The sequence below is a fragment of the Podarcis muralis genome, chromosome 9 (genome assembly GCF_964188315.1).
Source record: "Podarcis muralis chromosome 9, rPodMur119.hap1.1, whole genome shotgun sequence".
NCBI classification, from domain to species: domain Eukaryota; kingdom Metazoa; phylum Chordata; class Lepidosauria; order Squamata; family Lacertidae; genus Podarcis; species Podarcis muralis.
The window spans coordinates 36618179-36638098 of NC_135663.1; the positions used below are offsets into that span (position 1 = coordinate 36618179).

Consider the following 19920-nt stretch of genomic DNA (forward strand, 5'->3'; position numbering starts at 1 on the left):
AGTGAAATGCAAGGGAAAGTGTATCTGTCACCATTTTCTGCTAAATGTACTAGATTTTAACCATATAGGCTAACATGGTACAAAATGCAGGACAGAATCAATCTCTTGCACATTTGAATCTTCTGGATCAAAATCAGACAGCATGGAGAACAGGGTGCTTTAAGAATGCAGCTTAGCTACAGGGTGAAATTCACCTAAAGTCTACCTCACATCTATAAAGGGAAGTTTTGGAAAAGAAGCTTCCTGCCCCAGAAACAAAGCAGATCATGTAACAAAAGTACTGCATTACTACAATAAAAGATATTCCTTGCCTGCTCTTTCCCATATTTGAGAAATGGCAGTGGCTGCTATATGAGAAATTCCAAAACGAGAACAAGGCAATACATTGGGTCTGGAGGGGGTCATAGCTCAGTGATAAGGGTATGTCCTTTGTACAAAGAACAACCCAAGTTCAATCCCTGGCATCTCTAACTAAATAGATCTTTGTGGATCAAGGGAATGAAATAGCCTGACCTAAGACCAAGGTCAGAGCCAGTCAGAGTGAACAATACTGTGATAATAATTAGTATTTGTAAGGGGTGTACAAGGCATATGAATGCCTTAAATAATAAAATACCTTCTCCTCTCTGTATCCACTCACACTGCCTGAAAGGGTCTCTCAATGCTTTGAAACAGATTATGGGCAGGTATAAGGAGACTTCAAGGGGAGGGCAACCCCCCCCCAAAAAACCCCTTTCTCCTCATTCCACTAAGAAGCCTCCAATGGAGGAAGAAGCCTTTGAGACAAGCTGCCCCTGAGGAACACGAGAGGGAGGGGCTGTTGCAACCATCTCTTTCTTATTTTCTGTGGAGAACAGAAAGCTTGACTTGACAGGCCTTTGGTCTGATCCAGGGCAGTTTTCATCTTCTTAAGGTAGAAATCCCCATATCCCCTAAGGTAGAAAACCCAACTCTATCCCTGCTGGGCTAATTTTCCACTTGAGAGGAATGCTGCACATAGGAGAGCGTTCAAAACAAAACCAACCAGACCAGACCTTTGCTGTCTGAAGTACCATACAGCCCACCAGAGAGCTGTTTCTGAGTCCTGAGCCCCTGCTTTAATTCTCCACGATGAGCTGCTTTAGAGAAGAGGCGCGAAAGCGTTTGACAGACCACCAACCATTTCAGGTGACCAGCAGAGCCCCGCCCCTTCAACTCCTCCTCCTCCTCAGGTTTCGCCCCTCCCTCTTTTATCGCGCGGCCCCGCCTCTCTACCTCCACCAGCTCTGTGATTGGGCCGCAGCGCAAGGGCCGCAGCACGCCCTCCGCGACGGAATGGGCGCATGCGCGTTGCTAGGGCTTACGGAGAAAAAACGAGCGCTCCGCCGGTTGTTTATGTGCGTTCCGAGTAATTCCACTTCCTGCCTGGCGTGACTGTGCGCCGCTCCGTCGCTTCCGGGTCAGATGCTTCCCGGCGTCCGGGGCCTCTGAGGTACCGGTGTTTCGAAACCTGCCGAGAAAGGCGGGCTGGGGCCGATGTTGAGGCGCCGGTGCCGGCCGGGGGGGTGACGAGGGGGGCGGCGGAAGAGAAGGGCCGGCGGGGCCTGGTCGCCCGATGGTGGGCCGGCGCTCGCCATGGACAAGATCCTGGAGGGGCTGGTGAGCTCCTCGCACCCGCTGCCGCTGAAGCGCGTGATCGTGCGGCGCGTGGTGGAGTCGGCCGAGACGCCTCAGAGCGCGCCCGAGTGCCGGGCCATGTTCTCGCTCAGCACCCGCCTCATCCTCCAGGGCCCCGACCAGTTCCAGCGCCAGGTGGGGCGGCAGGTGCTCGAGGCCTACGCCCGCCACCACCGCGACGACTTCGAGGCCTTCTTCACGCGCGGGCTGGTGCTGGCCTTGCTCCAGGGGGGAGACCCGGCGCTGCCGCCGCCGCCGCCTCTTCCCGCCGTGGCTCCCGGCCTGGGGCCTAGCCTGGACCCGGCCGTGCTGGACTACATCCAGGTGGGGCTGCGCCTGCTCATCAGCTGCCCGGCGGTGCTGGAGCTCTTCGCGCTGCTTCAAGGGGAAGCGCTGCGCCTGGTGAGCGAGAGGCCGCCGGCGCCGCTGTGCGCTCGCCTCTGCCAGCTCCTCAGCGACTTCCCGCAGTGCCTGCCCCGCGGCAGGAAGCCCGCGCTCGCCTTCTGCCAGCAGCTGGTGCGCAGCATCGCCCACTTCCAGACGCAGGGCACCCGCGAGGCCGAGCTGCGCCTCTACGTCTCCCAGGTCACCCAAGTCAGCGGCCTCCTGCGCAGCATCTGGAAGGCAGAGCCCGACACGCTGCTGCCCTCCTTGCAGGAGCTCTTCGCCATCATCTCCTCCACCGGTGAGTTGCTGTTTCGCTTGGCTTCAGTGCCCCTCTGGGGTTTGCAGAGGTATCACCTTAGGAAGAGCAAGAAGTAGGCTTGTGCTGTCACCCATACAGACATCGCCAAATGTTCTCCTTGTACAGTGGAACCTCGGGTTAAGAACTTAATTCGTTCCGGAGGTCCGTTCTTAACCTGAAACTTTAGCTAATGAGGCCTGCCGCGTCGCCGCCACGTGATTTCTGTTCTCATCCTGAAACAAAGTTCTTAACCTGAGGTACTGTTTCAGGGTTAGCGGAGTCTGTAACCTGAAGCATCTCTAACCCGAGGTACCACTGTACAACATGAGCAGCATTCTCCCCAGTGTCATCCTTGGCAGCTCTGGCAACATGTGTAAACAAGAACAAAGCTCTGTGGTTGCATTAGTTAAAGGAGTGGTGATGCAAGCAAGTCATGGCTTTATCTTCAGTTCTAGTGTGGTTCTTGTTTGCACATTTTTCTGGAAAAGCTCATTGCTCCTGGGTTTCAAAGGTAACATTTGTATTGGGCCAAAGTGTAAGGCAACAAGAAGTGTAGATAAAGTACTAAGTAAAGCACTTAAAATTTATGTAACCTTTTTCAAAGTAGGTGAGTTTTAAAAAGCAAGGGGTCCATGACATACTAGCTATTAGATCAGGGAGCCACATCTTCCTTGTAGTCCTTCCCTCTTGGGCCAAAAATCATTGTGCATTTGGTGCTTAATATTTAGCCAAGTTTGGACAGAACTCAGAGAGCAGCTTGAGTCTCGACAACTCTTGCAGAGAGAAAGGCTTTGTCTTTGGTTAGCTGTTTGGTTACTTTTAGATAACTTAGAAACTCGGCTGAAGCCATAGAGTGGCTTGTGCTAAACTTACAGCATGCTGAAGTATAAAAAAATAAGTTATAACTGTAACTGAAACAGATATTGGGGATAACACTATTAACTTAAACATTTCAGTATTAGTTTAATCTGACTAATGTGAATTTCCTGAAAATTTTCGTAGAGAAATTAGAGTAATTTGCATCACAAATATTTCAGTTTGTACTGCTCTAGAGGGTGAACTAATTTACCATCTTTCTTACATTCTTATAAAACATTACTTCATACAGTGCATAGTTAAACTATGAAGTGCTGCTCCCACAAGTAGTGATGACCTCCAACTTTGAGAGCTTTCAAAGAGGTTTAGACAGATTCAGAGGGGATATTAATGGCTGCTAGCCACAATGGTTTATGTTCTACCTCCCTTGTTGGAGGTGATATGCCTCTGAATGCCACTTCCTGGGAATCTTAAACAGCTGTTGTGCTCAGGTCCTGCTTTCATGCTTCCTGTAGGCATCTGGTTGGCTATTGAGAGCAGAATACTGGACTAGATGGACCACTGGCCTAATCCAGCAGAGGCTTTTCATATGTTTCCTCAGTTCCAGAATATTAACTATTTGGCTATTAACTTTCCCACATGTGTTTGTGCTCTGTTCATGAGCAACACATTTCTGGAATTCAAAAAGTTGCTATATATGTGGTACATAAAGATAGACTACTCCCAAAGAGATGAAAGTGGGGGAATACCCAAGTTTCCTTCTTGTTTGATCACTTAACATCCTAGAAAATACTAAGACAGATCAAAGGAAGAAATTCTTCTGCTGGACTTAATTTACAAAAACATATTGGAATGGATTAAGATGTTGCTTAGAACTTGAATAATCTGTTGTAATAGAACTTTAATATATTCTTGAAATGTGTTTCAGAATTCAGTAGGAAAAAGAGTACAAGCAAAGCATAAAACTTCTTTCTTGCGTATTTGTCTATTGTAGATTTTGAACCCTCAGTTGCCTTGGCAAGTCTTGTGCAGCATATCCCATTACAGATGATTACAGTGCTCATCGGAAGCCTTACCACAGATCCAAATGTAAAAGACGCAAGTATGACTCAAGCTTTGTGCAGGTATAGTCTTTGTATTAGAAAAGAGCATGACAACATTACCCAAATTGAAAACCTCATAGCTATTTGATCATGTGAGTTTTAATGGATAGATTCAATCTGCATAAATTGGTAAATGAACAATACACTTTCTGAAGAGGGGAAAAAATTGTTTTTTGACTATGTTTTAGACACTGTTGTGGCAAGCACAGTCTTAGAAGAGGCGTTCCTTCTTTTGTGAGAGAAGAGGAAAAATGTCTCTACTAAGTTCTGGCACGCCATCCATGTTTTTTGTAAATATTTGTACTAAAAATAAACATGCATTTGTGTTGTGTGTTTTTATTGTCTGATTCATCAGGGATGCAAACCCTGATGCCATAAAAACAGTAATGCCATTAACACATTTTGCAACCGAATGAAATCTTTAAAAATTGGAAATTGTGACTCAGTAGTACCTCGGGTTAAGTTAATCTCAGGACTCAGGAAAATCTGTAGTGGTACAGTTTAATCATTGACAAAGAACTTATTATGGTATCCTAATACAGCAATCTGCCTTTTAAAGTAAAAACAGTTTTCGCCAAAGAACCTGACCTTGTCTAATAAGTTAGATATTGTTTCTTTTCAGCAGCATAAACTTGTTCTTCTTGGTTAGTAAGTATTTAGTAAGCTTTTGTGAAGCAAGTAGTAATTACTGACCTTTGGATAAAAGTTTATGGGTAAAATTTGCTGCTATTTAAAAATAGGTGATTTTGAACATGGGTTATACTCCAGCAACATGAAAGCTGCAATCTATGTGCATTTGTTTGGGAGCAAGTCCCATTGACTTCAATGGTATTTACTTCCAATGAAGCATGCATTAGATCATGTACATTCATTGAGATAAAACAATTCTATACATTTTTGTACAACCTAGTTGGACATTTAGAGGACAAAAGTAGCACTATGTGAATCTATCTTGAGTTGCAAAATGCATTGTTTGGGGCATGTGGTGATGCTGAGTATAATCTCAGTATCTTTTATACAAAGGTGCTTTCATTCAGGGTTTTCTGGCAATTCTATCCTTTCTGTTTCAGTCCCCTGCACCACATTCAGTCCCATTTTGGAATGCCCCCTGATCTTTAGGAGTTTCTTTTCAGGGGACTCCAATATATAACAGGCAGGAAAGTCTTATTGTTTGAGGAGGTTTATCTCTGGATCCAAGTCAGTCTTCTTACAAAGAAGAGCTAACTGCTACTGAAATCTTAAACATCAGATTATCTGTATTTTCCAAATATTGACAATGGTTGTAACATCCAGCATTTAGAAATCTGCAAATGTAATAAATCAAATTCTGGATACCAGTCTAGCAGCTGAAAAAGGGCAATAAATAGAAATGAAGAAGATGGTGCTTAATCACATTGCTAAGAACAAACAAATGGCTGAATTCATTAAGCCTATTAGTAGCCGTTCTGGGGCCTTTGGAGATTATGGTGCTGGCTGCAAGTTTTCGCTACATGCAAATGGTTAATAACAACAGTTTCTGACAAACAAACATCTGTCAATCAATTATATGGTAAACCTAGGGATCTAACTGGTTCTTTTTCCTTTTTTCTGAAAATGATTTATTTGGTTTTGATTGTTTAAATTCCTATACCTTTGTGGGCCATAGATTTTAAAACTTACATAGCCTTGCAAATAAGTGCTCAACATTTTCTAGCTAACACACAGTATTTTACTAGCCCACATACAAATCTTATTTGCCTATCACATTAAATTTTAGTGCTGACAACTCTTATAGACCATAAGAGACAAGTCCCATGGCTACAGGATAAATACATCATCAGTTAGTGAAATCTTTCTGAGGCAGCCAGCTTCACCTGCCTTTTCTTTCTAGCTGAGCAACTGCAATCATTTATATTTGTCAGCTAGATGAAGAGGAGTAAAAAGAGAAGTTGGCTGCTCTTTTACCTCTTGAACTAATATGAGGATAGGTGTAGTATAATGTCAACGATCACAAAATACTGCATCTAGGTGAGCTGGAAGAAACGGTAATTGCTTGGCAGAGCCTGTCATCCTTTATGCATTCACAGTCTCTTACAGGGTTTTCACCTAAACATGGGTGAGCTCTCCCTGGCTTGATTTGGTTGGGAGCAGCAGTTATGAGCAAAGGTGCAAGATGCTTGGAAAAAGTTATTTTCCTCATCTCTACCCTAAAAAACTGTTCCCATCCTGGTTAGTTCCAACATCCTTTATCTGGCTCCTGCTATGGTGGTGGGAGAAATATTTCTCCTTCCACGTCTTCCTCCACCTTGGCACTAGAGAAAGAAATTGTGGTGTCTATTTCTCTCTTCTAGGCACCTAGAATTCTGAGAAGTGTCATTTTTGCAAAAACATAGATATCATAAGATTGGAAAGAAGAAGCTTATTTCTGAGTTGGGGGTTGTATACTCAGTTTGTTTTGAAAGTGAGTACTGTGAGTCACTAAGGTTCATATTTTGAGCCAAGTCATTGGTTACTAAGGACAGCAACATCTCTGCTTTCTATTGCTAAATGCAGGCATCACAGATTCGAAGGAATGCTGGGTCACCTTGTTTGTTGGCTGTTGGTTGTACTAGTGAGGGATTTGTGCTTGCTGCTTCTCCATAGAGGTTTTTTCCTTTCTGAAAGAAAAGTAAATGTTACATTAAATGTTTTGGTTTCCTAGCATATCTTAGCATTGTGCAAGGACCAGTCGGAAAAAAAGAAACCATTACATCAAGATCTTGCTTCTTTTAATTCAGATCTCTGCCATAAATGTTTTATTTGAAAACTTTGGACATGAGGATAGTGTTTAATAAAGACCACTGGTTGGCTTTGACATTTATTGGTAAATGTTTACAGAATGGCAGAAAATTGGGGGGGGGGGTAAAAGCATTGATCTGCATTCATGGCACTTGTACAACAGTATTCCACACAGCACTCCAAACGAAAAAGCTCCTGTTAGCTTGATGAAATAAATTCTTATTTTGTAAGTGGTGTAGTACTGCAGTTTGAGTACTGAGACTAATGAACTTCCCCCTGCCACAAAACCTTGGAGAAAGTTGTTTGCAAAGGCTAGAGAATTATGCAGTGCCATGACTCTCAGTGTAATTTAATGTGATGGTCATAATATGAAAACCAACACAAACTGTGGGGCAATTAAATAATTAGAACTTCTTTTTTCGCTGAAATACTAACAAGCACCCCATCTTTTTTCAGAATGATTGAATGGCTGTCCTGGCCATTGGCTCAGCATGTGGAGACCTGGGTCATAGCGCTCTTGAAAGGGCTGGCTGCAGTCCAGAAGTTTACTATCCTTATTGATGTTACTTTGCTTAAGATTGAAATGGTAGGTATGGTTGCTTTTGTAGAACAGCTTTTCTGCTTATTCCAGACTGGTGTGAATATTGTGTAATACAGAATGAAAACTGAAGAATATCTCAATTCTGATGTGTTTGGTTTTTTTTGAAGGTTTTTAATCGACTTTGGTTTCCTCTTGTGAGACCTGGTGCTTTGGCTGTCCTTTCTCACATGTTGCTTAGTTTTCAGCATTCTCCAGAGGCTTTTCACTTGGTAAGTTTTCATTTGTCTGAGCTTTAAACATACTGCTTACAAACAAGCATAGCTTTCTTTGTAAAACCTAGACTGCAGTCTTGTGTTCATACTGGAGGGTGAATGTCTTGTGGCTTGTTGTAAACCAGCCATAATAACCAACTTCACATCTGTACTGCAGATAATAAGGTCTATCCTTCTAGTTATATCATGTACTGCAACTTCAGTTTTATCTTGGTCTGTACTGAAGATGTATTGTACAAAACAAGTTTTAAAACAAACAGAACTAGATATTAAGAATTGTGAGAACTCCTTGTACGCTTACCCGTACACGTGTACTTGGCAAGGGGAGTTAGACAGAGCCACTGCCACACAAGATGCCTCAACGTTCCTGCCAGTTCATGATGTTCAGTTATGTTTTAAACCCCTACAGTCTGTATTGAGGGCCAAATTCACAGTTGGCCTCTGAGCTCTTCATGCCAGCGGCTACTCCACAGTCTTGAATGTGCAGGCTACACCCAGGCACACAACCATCTCAGCTAATTTTTCTACATCATCTGAGGGAGGGAGATTATGCACCCATCAGATTAGAGGTAGGGGACATCAGGGTCCTCAACTCCACCCACCCTAGCACTGTGTCTACTTCATCTTTTTTCCTGCTGCCACCAACAAAATCTGTGGGGTCTCAAGAGGGGACAGAATTGCTGGGGGGGGGGGGCAGATCAGGCCTTCAAACTGGGGGGTTAAACACCTCTCACTTAAATAGTAATATGAAGGCACATAATTCAATAAAGATGTTTCTAAAATTCTGTTGGGAGTCAAAGATGTAGCTAGCCTGCTTAAAAAGTTGTTGAATACAGGCTTTTCTAGAGTTTTCTAATTCATACTGTTTTGATTGTGAATTCCTTTTAAGATTTTGAATTTATGGGCAAGGTGGAGGTGAGCCACACTTGATGGAGCTACAAGCTAATACCAAGATAAATCCATAGAATACGGAACAGGTTGTACATTATCAGGGTGGCAGTAAACAATACAGGCCATTAAATGTTTCAGTCATAATATTTAGAACAGCCTTCCCCAAATTTGTTCTTCAGCTGTTTGGGGTTTTGTTGTCCAAAATTGTTGAAAGGCAGAAGGTTGGGGAAGGCTGATTTAGAAGAACAATGCATTACTAATGCAATGTTGCTGCCTATCCTGATTTATGTATCTTAATGGAATTGTGGGTTTTCTGTTACAACTTTTGCTCCTTACTATTAAAATGGTTATCAGTCATTAATTGTATTCAAGTAGATATGAATAGCATAGTTTTTCAGATGAACTTGGGCAAATGCTTTGGTCTTTTTCTCTTAACGTTAGATTGTTCCTCATGTGGACAAGCTGGTAAAATCTTTCAAAATCAATGGCCTTGCCTCCAGTGCAACATTCTTGGGACAGCTGAGTGAGCTAATACACTGTATGATGTATCATTACTCTGGATTCCCAGAACTCTATGAGCCTATTTTAGAAGCTATCAAGGTAATGCAAATAAATTAAATGCTACAGGTTGAAAACGAGGGGTGGTCTTGATGCTCTGCAGTGAATCTGGGCCATTTTTTGATCAAGGGAAGAAATTGGATTATATTGTAGAACTAGAAAAATCACTGGCTAGGAAGATGTGAAAAAATAAAATAAGATCTCTGGTTGCTTGATCCAGAAAAGCACTAAAAAGCAGAATATGGTAACATGCACCCTTACTTCATGGGAGCATTTTCATAAGAGTTACTGAAGATTATTGGTGATTATTGAAGGGAAAAGTCACCATGTATTAACTCTGTGATAGTGGAAATGGTTTGAAATGACCAAGATATTTCCTGATCAGAAATGTTGTTTCTATTGCCTTTGTGTTGTGCATTGTGGAAGAATGTATACATTGACTTTTATTTGATTTATTGTATTTCTATGCCACTTTTCATTCAGATCAAATCAATATATATATAGTGACACCATTGACATAAGATGTGGAACAATTCCTTCCATAAAGGCAGAAAACACACACAGCAGTATATTTGGCTTTGACTGTTGTATCTTTTGGTTGGGGTATCATTTTTAAAAAATGCATCTTATGGTGAACAGAGGCTGTCAAGTGTTTTTGCTACACTTTACAGCTTAAGAGGCACTCTTTGTGGCAAAGAAATAGCAGGAACAGATAAAAAATTACCTACAAGTCTCTGATTTGACAGTATCTTTAGAGTTGATAAGACGCAGCCTCTAGTAATTTTTCTTGGCTGTGCATTCACAGTGAATCTTTGATGGCTGGCCAAACAACTGTACTTGTCAGTTCTCACAAAGACAACTGTGATATTTTTTCAGCATTACCATGAGCAAAGAGCCTGAGTTGTGAGGACAATGTGGGTGACTGTTGTAGATATTGTTGTGAAAACAAGTGCTTAAAGTTGTTGCTGTTCACTGCTCAGTGTTGAATTTTCCCTTCTTGTAGGACCTTCCCAAACCCAGTGAAGAGAAAATTAAAATGATACTGAATCAGAGTGCCTGGACATCTCAATCCAGTTCCTTGCAATCTTGTCTGTCTAGATTTTCTGGAAAATCTGAAACGGGAAAGACTGGTCTGATTAACTTAGGAAATACATGTTATATGAACAGTGTGATTCAGGCATTATTCATGGCTACAGAGTAAGTTTAAACTTGTGAGGAATCCCAGGCATTCATTTGTACTAAAGAATTTTTTAAAAAAATAATTCATGGAGCACATCATTATGGTTTTGATATTGCCAGTGAAGAACTAGGTAACCTGGCAAAATTGGTCCAGTGGCCTAAATTAGTTTTCCTTAACCAAACATTGGGCTCAAATATATTGGAGTGCACATTATATCCTGCATGTCATCATGTATTCATGTTAATATTGGTAAAAATTATTCCATTTACATAAGTCATCGTGGCAATAAAATATTGTTTACTTTGTTCCCTGATAGATGTTTATGCACTCAAAGAAAATCACCAATTAGGAGTTTTTTGAAAAATGCACACTTTTTTTTAGACTATCACCTTCTATAATTTTTTTTTAAAATCCAGTTTGAATTAAAACAAGGTATGTGTTGTATGAATAATGGTTGATAATCTGACTAAGTCATACTTGGAGTTGACCACTTTAAATCAGTGGAATAAAAAGATTTCACTGATTTCATTGTAGCAACTCTAGTAGGACTAGTGTTGGATATTGCCCATAGTGTGCTGGGTCATTCAGACCATTCTGCATTACAAAAGCAAACACTGACCAAAGCTAATGTCAGATAAATCTGTTCTGCACCATCAGAACACTGTGTAAATGACGAAACATGAAACCATTGTCATCTCATCTCTTTCTCTTTGCAGTTTCAGGAGGCACGTATTATCTTTAAATCTAAATGGGTGCAATACATTAATGAGAAAGTTGCAACATCTATTTGCATTTTTGGCTCATACTCAGGTGTGTGTAACTCTTTTAATTTTCTGAATATTGTAGCTATAATATCCAAAACTTGCATCTTTCTAAATGTTCTACCAGAATGTACCTAGACAAAAATACATTTATATTTCATATAGATTATTTGAATATTCTTATCTTTTCTAAGCCAAAAGAAAAGAATAGCCTTGTTTTCCACGAGTGAAATTTTATAAGTTGCAAAAACCTGTGCAGAATAGTTAAAATCTAGCCAACATAGTTGAGATTTTCAGAGTAGCAATTTTTTATTGGCACCAGTTTCAGACATTTCCCCCCAGCTTCTCAGACCTTGCTTTGTGAAGTCACAAATGAGCGTCCAAGTATGGCTGCTGGGTACAACTAAAAAAACCCACTGTACATAAGGCACCGAAAAGATTAGGAAAAAGGGATGAAGTAGTTCATATTCTTGCTACACCCATATAACTTTTCTAGCTTTAAGCCATTTGTCTACTTGCATATTTTGTAGGAAAAAAGATTTGTTTAAGTTCTAGATTATTTTTATGTAAGAGATAGATTTGAAGGTACAACTATGTGCACTAGACCTGTGTATGTTTTTTATATCTGAGATTTATTCTGTCATACTTGCATGCACTTGCAATCTGTTCATTTGAGCGTCCCAATGCAGAAATTAAGGAATGCTTCATAGAGTGGTGTCATTACTTTGCATTTGACTTGATTTTGCTTGCTTCCTGATACAGAGAGAAGCCTATGCTCCTCGGATTTTCTTTGAGGCTTCCAGGCCACCCTGGTTCACCCCTAGGTCCCAGCAGGACTGCTCTGAGTATCTCCGGTTCCTGCTAGATAGGTATGGTGCTCTGAAATCTGCATTGTTGACCAGAGAAAAATAACCAGAGATACCATCACAGATTTCTAAGCTCTTTTGTGCTAGAGTTTTACCTAAAATTGCAAGGTATAACAATCTTCAAGGATTCAGAACTGAGGGAGGAATTCAGTGTCACAGTATTATGATCATTCCTTCAGTGCAAGCATCTCTGCTTGCCAAATGACATGCTCTCCCGTCCAGTGTTAGAAACACAGATATATAAGCTAGGCGCCAAATGGCTCCTTAAACCAGGGTTACAGTCGCCAAAATGGAATGCCTACTTGCCATTTTGGGGCCAAATGGCTCAAACATATTTTTCAATATGTCATTTGAGTTCTTGAAATTTGTTCTGATTGTGCAGATAAAATATAACCGATAGCATTATTCAGGATGTGTTGCTAGTGTGGGAAAACAATCAAGATCCAAGGACCCCCAGGCATGCACCTCCAGATGGTGGAGACGACAGGCACCATCCTGGCACCTGGGCATCTTCACTTGGTAGCAAGTGGTCAATAGCCAGTTGCAAAATGCGCCTGGAGAATTTCAAACACTGCTCCTGTCTCCTCCCCCCACATGGATCTGGAGGGTCTCCTGATTAGGAGGAGGAGCAACCCTGTTGCACAAGGGTGACTTGCTTAGTTTAATTGAATGTGGCCCTGAATATCTGTGGTAGGGAACTGCTGCTGATGTTGGGGTGGGGAAAATCTGTAGTCTAACCTTTTTTTTCCAGTAAGACATTCAACTTGGCTTACAATCAGCAGTTATGTCTGTTCTAGAAAACTCTTGAATCCTTGCAAGTGATTTTTTTTTTTATGCAGGGAACTTTTTTATGTAATATACTAAATAATTCTCCAGTTTCCTTCCTTAATCAAGTTCCATTAAGGGTAAAAAGTAAATCACAAGGCTGGTACCAACAGTTATTTGTATGTGAGAGACACATATAAGGTAAAGGTAAAAGGACCCCTGACCATTAGGTCCAGTCGTGGCTGACTCTGGGGTTGTGGTGCTCATCTCGCATTATTGGCTGAGGGAGCCGGCGTATAGCTTCTGGGTCATGTGGCCAGCGTGACTAAGCCACTTCTGGCAAACCAGAGCAGCGCATGGAAACGCCGTTTACCTTCCCGCCAGAGCGGTACCAATTTATCTACTTGCACTTGGATGTGCTTTCGAACTGCTAGGTTGGCAGGAGCAGGGACGAGCAATGGGAGCTCACTCCATCACGGGGATTTGAACCGCCGACCTTCTGATCGGCAAGCCCTAGGCTCAGTGGTTTAACCCACAGCGCCACCTGCATCCCTTAGAGACACATATGCATACATACAAACAAATAAACTGAAACAGTGATGCTTTAATCAGTGAAGAGAAATTGGTATGGAAATAAATAATCTCATTTGATTTCTCCTCCTTAGGCTGCATGAAGAAGAGAGGACCCTGAAAGCCCTTTCTTTGGGAAAGCTTTCAGAAGATATGAATGAAGAGTCTGTCGTCCAGGAGGTGTCCAGCAAAACGCAGCTGATTACCAAACAACCTTGCAGAGAGGAAAGAACATTAATAGAGAAAATGTTTCGGGGGAAACTGCAAACAAGCATATGTTGTTTGAACTGCAAAAGTACTTCTTACAAAGAAGAAGCCTTCACAGATCTTTCACTTGCTTTCTGTCCTCCTATATTCTTAGAAAACGTTGACCCACCAAGTACAGAAAATTCACCTGAAGGAAAAGATGACTGCATGGAACAAGTCAGTACTAGGGCATTCAGTCCTGTGGCAGAAACAGCAGCTGATGGTTTAGCAGTTGGCGATTGCTGTGAAATGGTCACAAATGATGGGACCTCAAAAGACCCTCCCATTGATTCAAACTGTGAAAACACTAAAGATCCTTTTCCATGCAAGGCTGAGAACAGGGATAGTTTGCGGAAACACGTCAGTGAAGCTACTCCCTCAGTTACTGACTTGCTGAATTATTTTCTGGCACCCGAGGTTCTTAAAGGGGATAACAAATATTATTGTGAAAAATGTGCCTCTCTACAGAATGCGGAAAAAACTATGCAAATTGTGGAGGAGCCAGAATACCTCATTCTTACTCTCCTAAGGTTTTCATACGACCCCAAATGTCACATTAGGCGCAAAATCTTAGACAATGTGTCTTTGCCGCTTGTTCTGGAGTTACCTGTCAAAAGAACTGCCTCACCCTTAAGTCCTGTATCGGGCGTGTGGTCTATGGGTGTTGAATTTTCTGACACTGGTGAGAATCTAGCTAAAAAACTCAAGCCTTCTGGTGCTGAAGAAGTGTGTTGCCCTCAACTAGTCCCTTATGTTATAAGTTCTGTAGTTGTGCATTCTGGCATATCATCTGAAAGTGGGCATTATTATTCTTACGCCCGAAACGTTGCCAGTTCAGGGCCTTCATTAGGATCTTGTGATCAAACCCAAAGTCTGGCTTTAGCTTATCCACAAAGCAACTTGATGGCTGGAGAGGCTCCCGTTGCAGCTGCTGAAAAGGAACTGGATGAAAATGAGGTGTCAAAGGAATGGTTTTTATTTAACGATAGCCGAGTGACATTTACCTCATTTCAGTCAGTCCAGAAAATTACGAGCAGATTCCCCAAGGACACTGCTTATGTGCTGGTTTACAAAAAACAGAACAGTACAAGTACACTCAGCGCTAAATCAACCAATGGGCTCTGGGTCAATGGAGATCCCCCTCTGCAGAAAGATCTTATGGATGCCATTACAAAAGACAATAAGCTATATTTGCAGGTAAGGTGCAGACATTGCTAATGTGATCAGCTGGTTTAAGACTGTAATCCTATACCCACTTAACATTGTAGTAACCGTTGAACTCAGTGGGACATACTGCTTCTTAGTGGACATGTATATGATTGTACTATAAAAGCTTAATGCAGGCATCTAGCTATAGTTATAAGTCCAAGACTGTCGCTTGCAGACAAATACAAGAGACTTTGCATGGTTTTGAGCTGCTGGATCCCTTCCATCTACATGGGGCAGCACTTCTGGAGGTAAGAGCACAGTGCTGACATCTCTTCACACAATGGTTTGGCAACTCACTTCAGATTGTTTTCTGGCTTGTCAAGTTTGTAAGCTGGCTTGTCTAGTTCAGACATCTCACCCAACATTATTATGGTTCCTTAGCCATGTTTGAGTGTGATGTCTGAACTGAGCCTTTACCTAGTAGATCTTTCAGTTGTGTAGGCTATTATTATACTTTCCACAAGAATGCTATGTGACATTCAGTATGAATATTTTGCAGACATGTAGCTCTGATGATACATTGTACAGAACAATGTAGTTGCAGTACCAGGTGTTTTCTGCGAAGAATTGGGGGGGAAATGGCTTTCACTGAAAATTCATGGATGAATCTTTGTTCATTAAGTAAGGAGGTGTTTAAAAGCTTCCAAACATTATTTTTGTAGAATGCAACTTGAATTTTATTTAGTTGAGAAAAGCTGGTATATCTGGCAGTTCAATTTGCTGTATGACTATCTTAACAACGCAAAGTAACCTTGAGTTGCGATGCAAAAATTAATGTGGTTTAATGTTTTCTAAACAAGCGCAAAGGAAAGGAACAAACACAAATGTGTTTCATTGAAAGAGTCTGCACCACTTCATCCTTTACAAGTTACAGCCATAATTTTTGTTAAACTTTCTGAAGTCTGTATCGTAGGGATGGGGAATCTGTGGCCTTAGGTGCTGGTTTACCGCAGCTTCCCTTACCCCTGACTATTGACCATGGTGGCTGGGGTGGATAGGAGTTAAGAGTCCAGCAACATCTAAAGAGCCATATTCTCCCCACCCTTGGTGTATCAGCATTAAATATTTTCTGATCTGTAGACGCCGCTTAGTTAACTCGTTTAATTTCATAACTGTAGAATTAGTTGATTTGCATAAACATGTCGTTCAAAAACCCATTTTGCACAGGTAACATTTTATAGTGGAGCTTAATAGGGAGATTTTTGAACTCTTGAGGGTATTTGAGGGGAATTTATTCCTTTTTAAAATGTATTCCTTAAACGATTGGCTATTTTGTGACACACACCGCAACCTTCTAAAACCTTTTGGGATAAATGCTTGGTCTAATATTAGCATGCCTTCAACTTTTTATTGGCTAAACATGGTTGCAGGAGCAAGTTTACACTGATAAGGAGTTGGCTTCAGCCTTATCAGATTTTATGATGAAACCTATGGTGTACATGCAGATTTGGATTCAGCTGCTCGTTTTCCCCTCAAGCAACATCAAAACTCAACATTGCTCAAGTACGATTACTAAAGAACTAGACAGAATTCCTGCAACACTTGTACTTGATGAACTTAATAACCCCTAGTAGCTTAATGAACAGCATTGGTGTACACCATGAAACAGTCATTGCAATATCATCGCCTGGGAATTGTATTGAGGCTTTAATCACCAGTATGTGCAAGAGAACTGAAATTATACAACCTGTATCTTTTGAAGTCATTCTACAGCTTTCATGATCTTGCTAGTATTGTAAGAATTATAGCTTTGGGTTCATTTTAAAAGTTTGCAGCGCTTAAATTTGTGGGGCAGTTTGAATATGTGATTGAAATAGCTTTGGGTGTCCTCAGGCTGCTTCACAAGAAGCAGCTTTTGTATATACCGAGTAGCAGCCCTCCAGGTGTGTGTGTGTGTCTTTGTGTCTGTCTGTCTGTCTTCCCAGGTCTGCTATCTGCATCCCCTTGGTTGATGGCAGAGATTAATTCTGGCACCTCTAGCATGCAAGGCAATGTACTGTGGCCCCAGCTAAATGTCTCTTCTGTTTTTCAAAGCACATGACTGCATAACGTCTGCAAAATCTATTGGCACAATTTTTAAGAAAGTAATTTTGGGGAGGCAAAAGTAACAATTGATTTAGCTTTCATTCCTTTAATGATGCCTGCCACTTAAAGCATTTAAGTTACGGACAATCTTAAATTATTTACATGGTAAACTACCACATGATCTTTGGATGAAGGGCAGTATATAAATTTAATTAATTGATGATTATTATAGTTGCGTAGTGTTAGCAGGTGCTTCTGTTACTTGCTTCTGCCTTTGAGTTTCTGTTTGAGCTTTCTGCAGCACTGCTGAACAAAACTGGTGTAGCTGTGCCAAATGTAAATTTCCGTGCCCCCCCCCTTACTCTGAAATTAGCTTAAATGTTCATAACTAGGTTTATTTGTCTATTTCAGGAGCAGGAGCTTAGCGCTCGAACACAGGCCCTTCAAGCAGCTGCAGCTTCATGCTCCTTTCGGCCAAATGGATTTGATGACAATGACCCCCCAGGAAGCTGTGGGCCAACTGGCGGAGGTGGTGGAGGCGGATTTAGCACTCTTGGCAGACTAGTGTTCTAGGAAGAGAGCATCAAATGCATTGGTTTCCAAACAGCTCCTGATACTGCTTAGGACTGTTCTTACTGAACTGTATTAAATAATGTACTAAGCTTTTTTTTCAAGATGTGATCTTTGTTCTAAAGAGAACTCTCTTTTTTTATTTGAAATAAATAAGTGCATCATGGAGAAATCTACCTCTTAAATTCACTTGTTTTTATGGAAAGATATTCTTCCAAAAGAGGAGTTAGAAGATTTTTATGACACTAGATGAACTAGTAAAAAGCACTTGCAATATGTAATCCCAAATCCCTTGATGAAAGAATAATTATTCTTTGAAAAAGAGATGGTTACTCAACCCCAGCAGTGTTTGCGGTAGGGTTAATTTGTCCATAAATCTATAAATCCTCAAAGGCTCTGGAGTTGGTAACCTGAAAATAAATGAAAATCCAATGTGCTAACAATGTAATCCAGGATAAGAAATACTCAAACTCAGTATATTTGCATTACAGGTACATATATTAAAAAGTCACTTTAATGTGCTTGTTAAATCATTTTTCCAAATGTGCATGGTCTTATAGGGGGTGGGAATTAAGTAAAAAAAAAATGCAAAGTTTGTAGTATTTTTAATTGCTTTGAGGATTTTAAAATTATTTCAGGGAGTACATCTGCTGTGTTTTGAAGGAAAAGACTTTGTACGTGCCTTGTACTTTAACAAAGTACAAAACCTTTTGAGGCTGCGGAAGAGTGTAGAACATGAGATGTTAATTTCTTGTTTAATATGAACTTAATACGTTTTTGGAAAGTGTTAGCTTCACCAGAAGTAAAGTCTGATGGTTCTAAAAATACATTTGTTGCTCGTGATTTTCAGTTCAAAATGGACTTCCATTGTATTCTGTATATATTGACATCACTGCTTTTGTGGGATACAAAAAAATATGGTAATGAAACTTTATCCATATTGCCGAGATGAAACATTTTCGGCAACTGACATTTTCATGCTTTTGAACTTTACATATTTGGGGTGTGGCAGGAAACCTCGTTGGGGAAGATTGAGGGCACAAGAAAGATTGAGGGCACAAGATGTTGGGAAAGATTGAGGGCACAAGAAGAAGGGGGCGACAGAGGACGAGATGGTTGGACAGTGTTCTCGAAGCTACAAACATGAGTGACCAAACTGCGGGAGGCAGTGGAAGACTGGAGTGCCTTGCGTGCTCTGGTCCATGGGGTCACGAAGAGTCGGACACGACTAAACGACTAAACAACAACAACAGGAAACCTCTTATTCATCGCTCTTTTCGAAAAGCCAACATAATGGATATAAAACAAAGTTTTAAATGTTTGGCTGAGACCACCACCTCCAGCTAGATTTTTCTTATGCCTACACTCTGTGCTCCATCAGAACTATCCAATGAGCTTTGCATGGAGTACTCTTTACAAATCTTATTTATATAATCGTACAGGATTAGTTCAAAGGAAATGTTTAGAGCACCTTGGTAAGAGAAATTTTAAAGGTAAATACAGTAGTCTGATTCTAAACATGCTTATTTGTAAAAATACAAAATACTGTATTTTTAATATTGTATTGTTTATAAGCCGCCTAAAGAATATTTACTGATGGGTAGTCGTATCAAATAATAAAATAGAAAAGTGGGTCGTTGAAGGATTGCACTTGCTGCAGTGAGGTCACTGTTGGCAAAAAGCACCACTTGGGAATGATTTTATATATATATAATGAAGATATGTCCTTCTCTGGCAGAATCATGAGGCTATTTATGGGGGTGCTACATACATAAGAGTGAGAAGCCAATATAGTGACATATCCTTTTTTAAATGATGTTGGATTTTTCAGAGACTGCAGCAAAACAAGCATGTTGAATTGTGTACTGACAGGTCTTGTGCTTTTCCTTGCTTTAATAATTAAAGGCTTCGATCCTAAGTTAAGTAAACTTACGGAAGTTCATAGAGGAAACACTTCCTGTTCTGCAGTCATCTGTGACCCACAAACCTTTCTGGAGGGTTTGGGGGTGAAGGACTTCAGAACAATGTGATGGGGCTGCTGGGAAGGGCAGGGATACTCCAAATCTGGGCTTGATCTAAACTAAATGAAGTTTACATAATAATTCTCTTCCCCACCCCACCCCCCCATCTCCAGCATTTCCCTGTGCCCCCAACCCACGTTCAGAAGAGGCCCCTCAGTCCTCCAGAGAGATGCTTGGGAAGGAAGCACAGTGGCTGCAGGAGGGAAGAAGGAACAGGAAATATTTCATCTACGAGGTTAAATTAAGACCCTGGGATCTAAGCCAAAATACTGTTCTGCTTAAAAGAGGATTGGTGCATCAGTAGTAAATGTGCTACTGCAGTCAAGAAAGATAAGCAAGAAAGGAAAGCTTTTGGTTAGGCTGAACTGGTGAAGAGTGAGAACTCTTGTGTCTTGTGGTTTGCCGTCTGAAAACATGCAGCCTATAGG

The 19920-nt window shown here is 41.2% G+C and overlaps 1 protein-coding gene across 2 annotated transcripts; it reads left to right on the forward strand.

The window, feature by feature from the left end:
* Positions 1–1345: 1345 nt before the first annotated feature.
* On the forward strand, positions 1346–18298 carry USP38 (ubiquitin specific peptidase 38). Of its 2 annotated transcripts, XM_028742886.2 has the most exons (10): positions 1346–2341; positions 4152–4281; positions 7474–7603; positions 7726–7827; positions 9163–9321; positions 10283–10476; positions 11176–11269; positions 11983–12089; positions 13517–14864; positions 17313–18298. In XM_028742886.2, exons 1-10 carry the CDS (start codon positions 1615–1617, stop codon positions 17472–17474), a joined length of 3153 nt encoding a protein of 1050 aa, XP_028598719.2. In that variant the 5' UTR covers positions 1346–1614; the 3' UTR covers positions 17475–18298. The 2 variants fall into 2 exon arrangements, with proteins under 2 accessions (XP_028598719.2, XP_028598720.2); XM_028742887.2 differs by lacking the exon at positions 7726–7827.
* The last annotated feature ends 1622 nt before the right edge of the window (positions 18299–19920 follow it).

Bases quoted from the DNA above. Each gene is read 5' to 3' on its own strand.
- USP38 (XM_028742886.2), top strand. From the start codon at position 1,615: ATGGACAAGATCCTGGAGGGGCTGGTGAGCTCCTCGCACCCGCTGCCG. The intron at 7,604-7,725 runs GTAGGTATGGTT...TTTTTTTTGAAG, and splicing joins CTTTGCTTAAGATTGAAATG to GTTTTTAATCGACTTTGGTT. The intron at 14,865-17,312 runs GTAAGGTGCAGA...TGTCTATTTCAG, and splicing joins ACAATAAGCTATATTTGCAG to GAGCAGGAGCTTAGCGCTCG.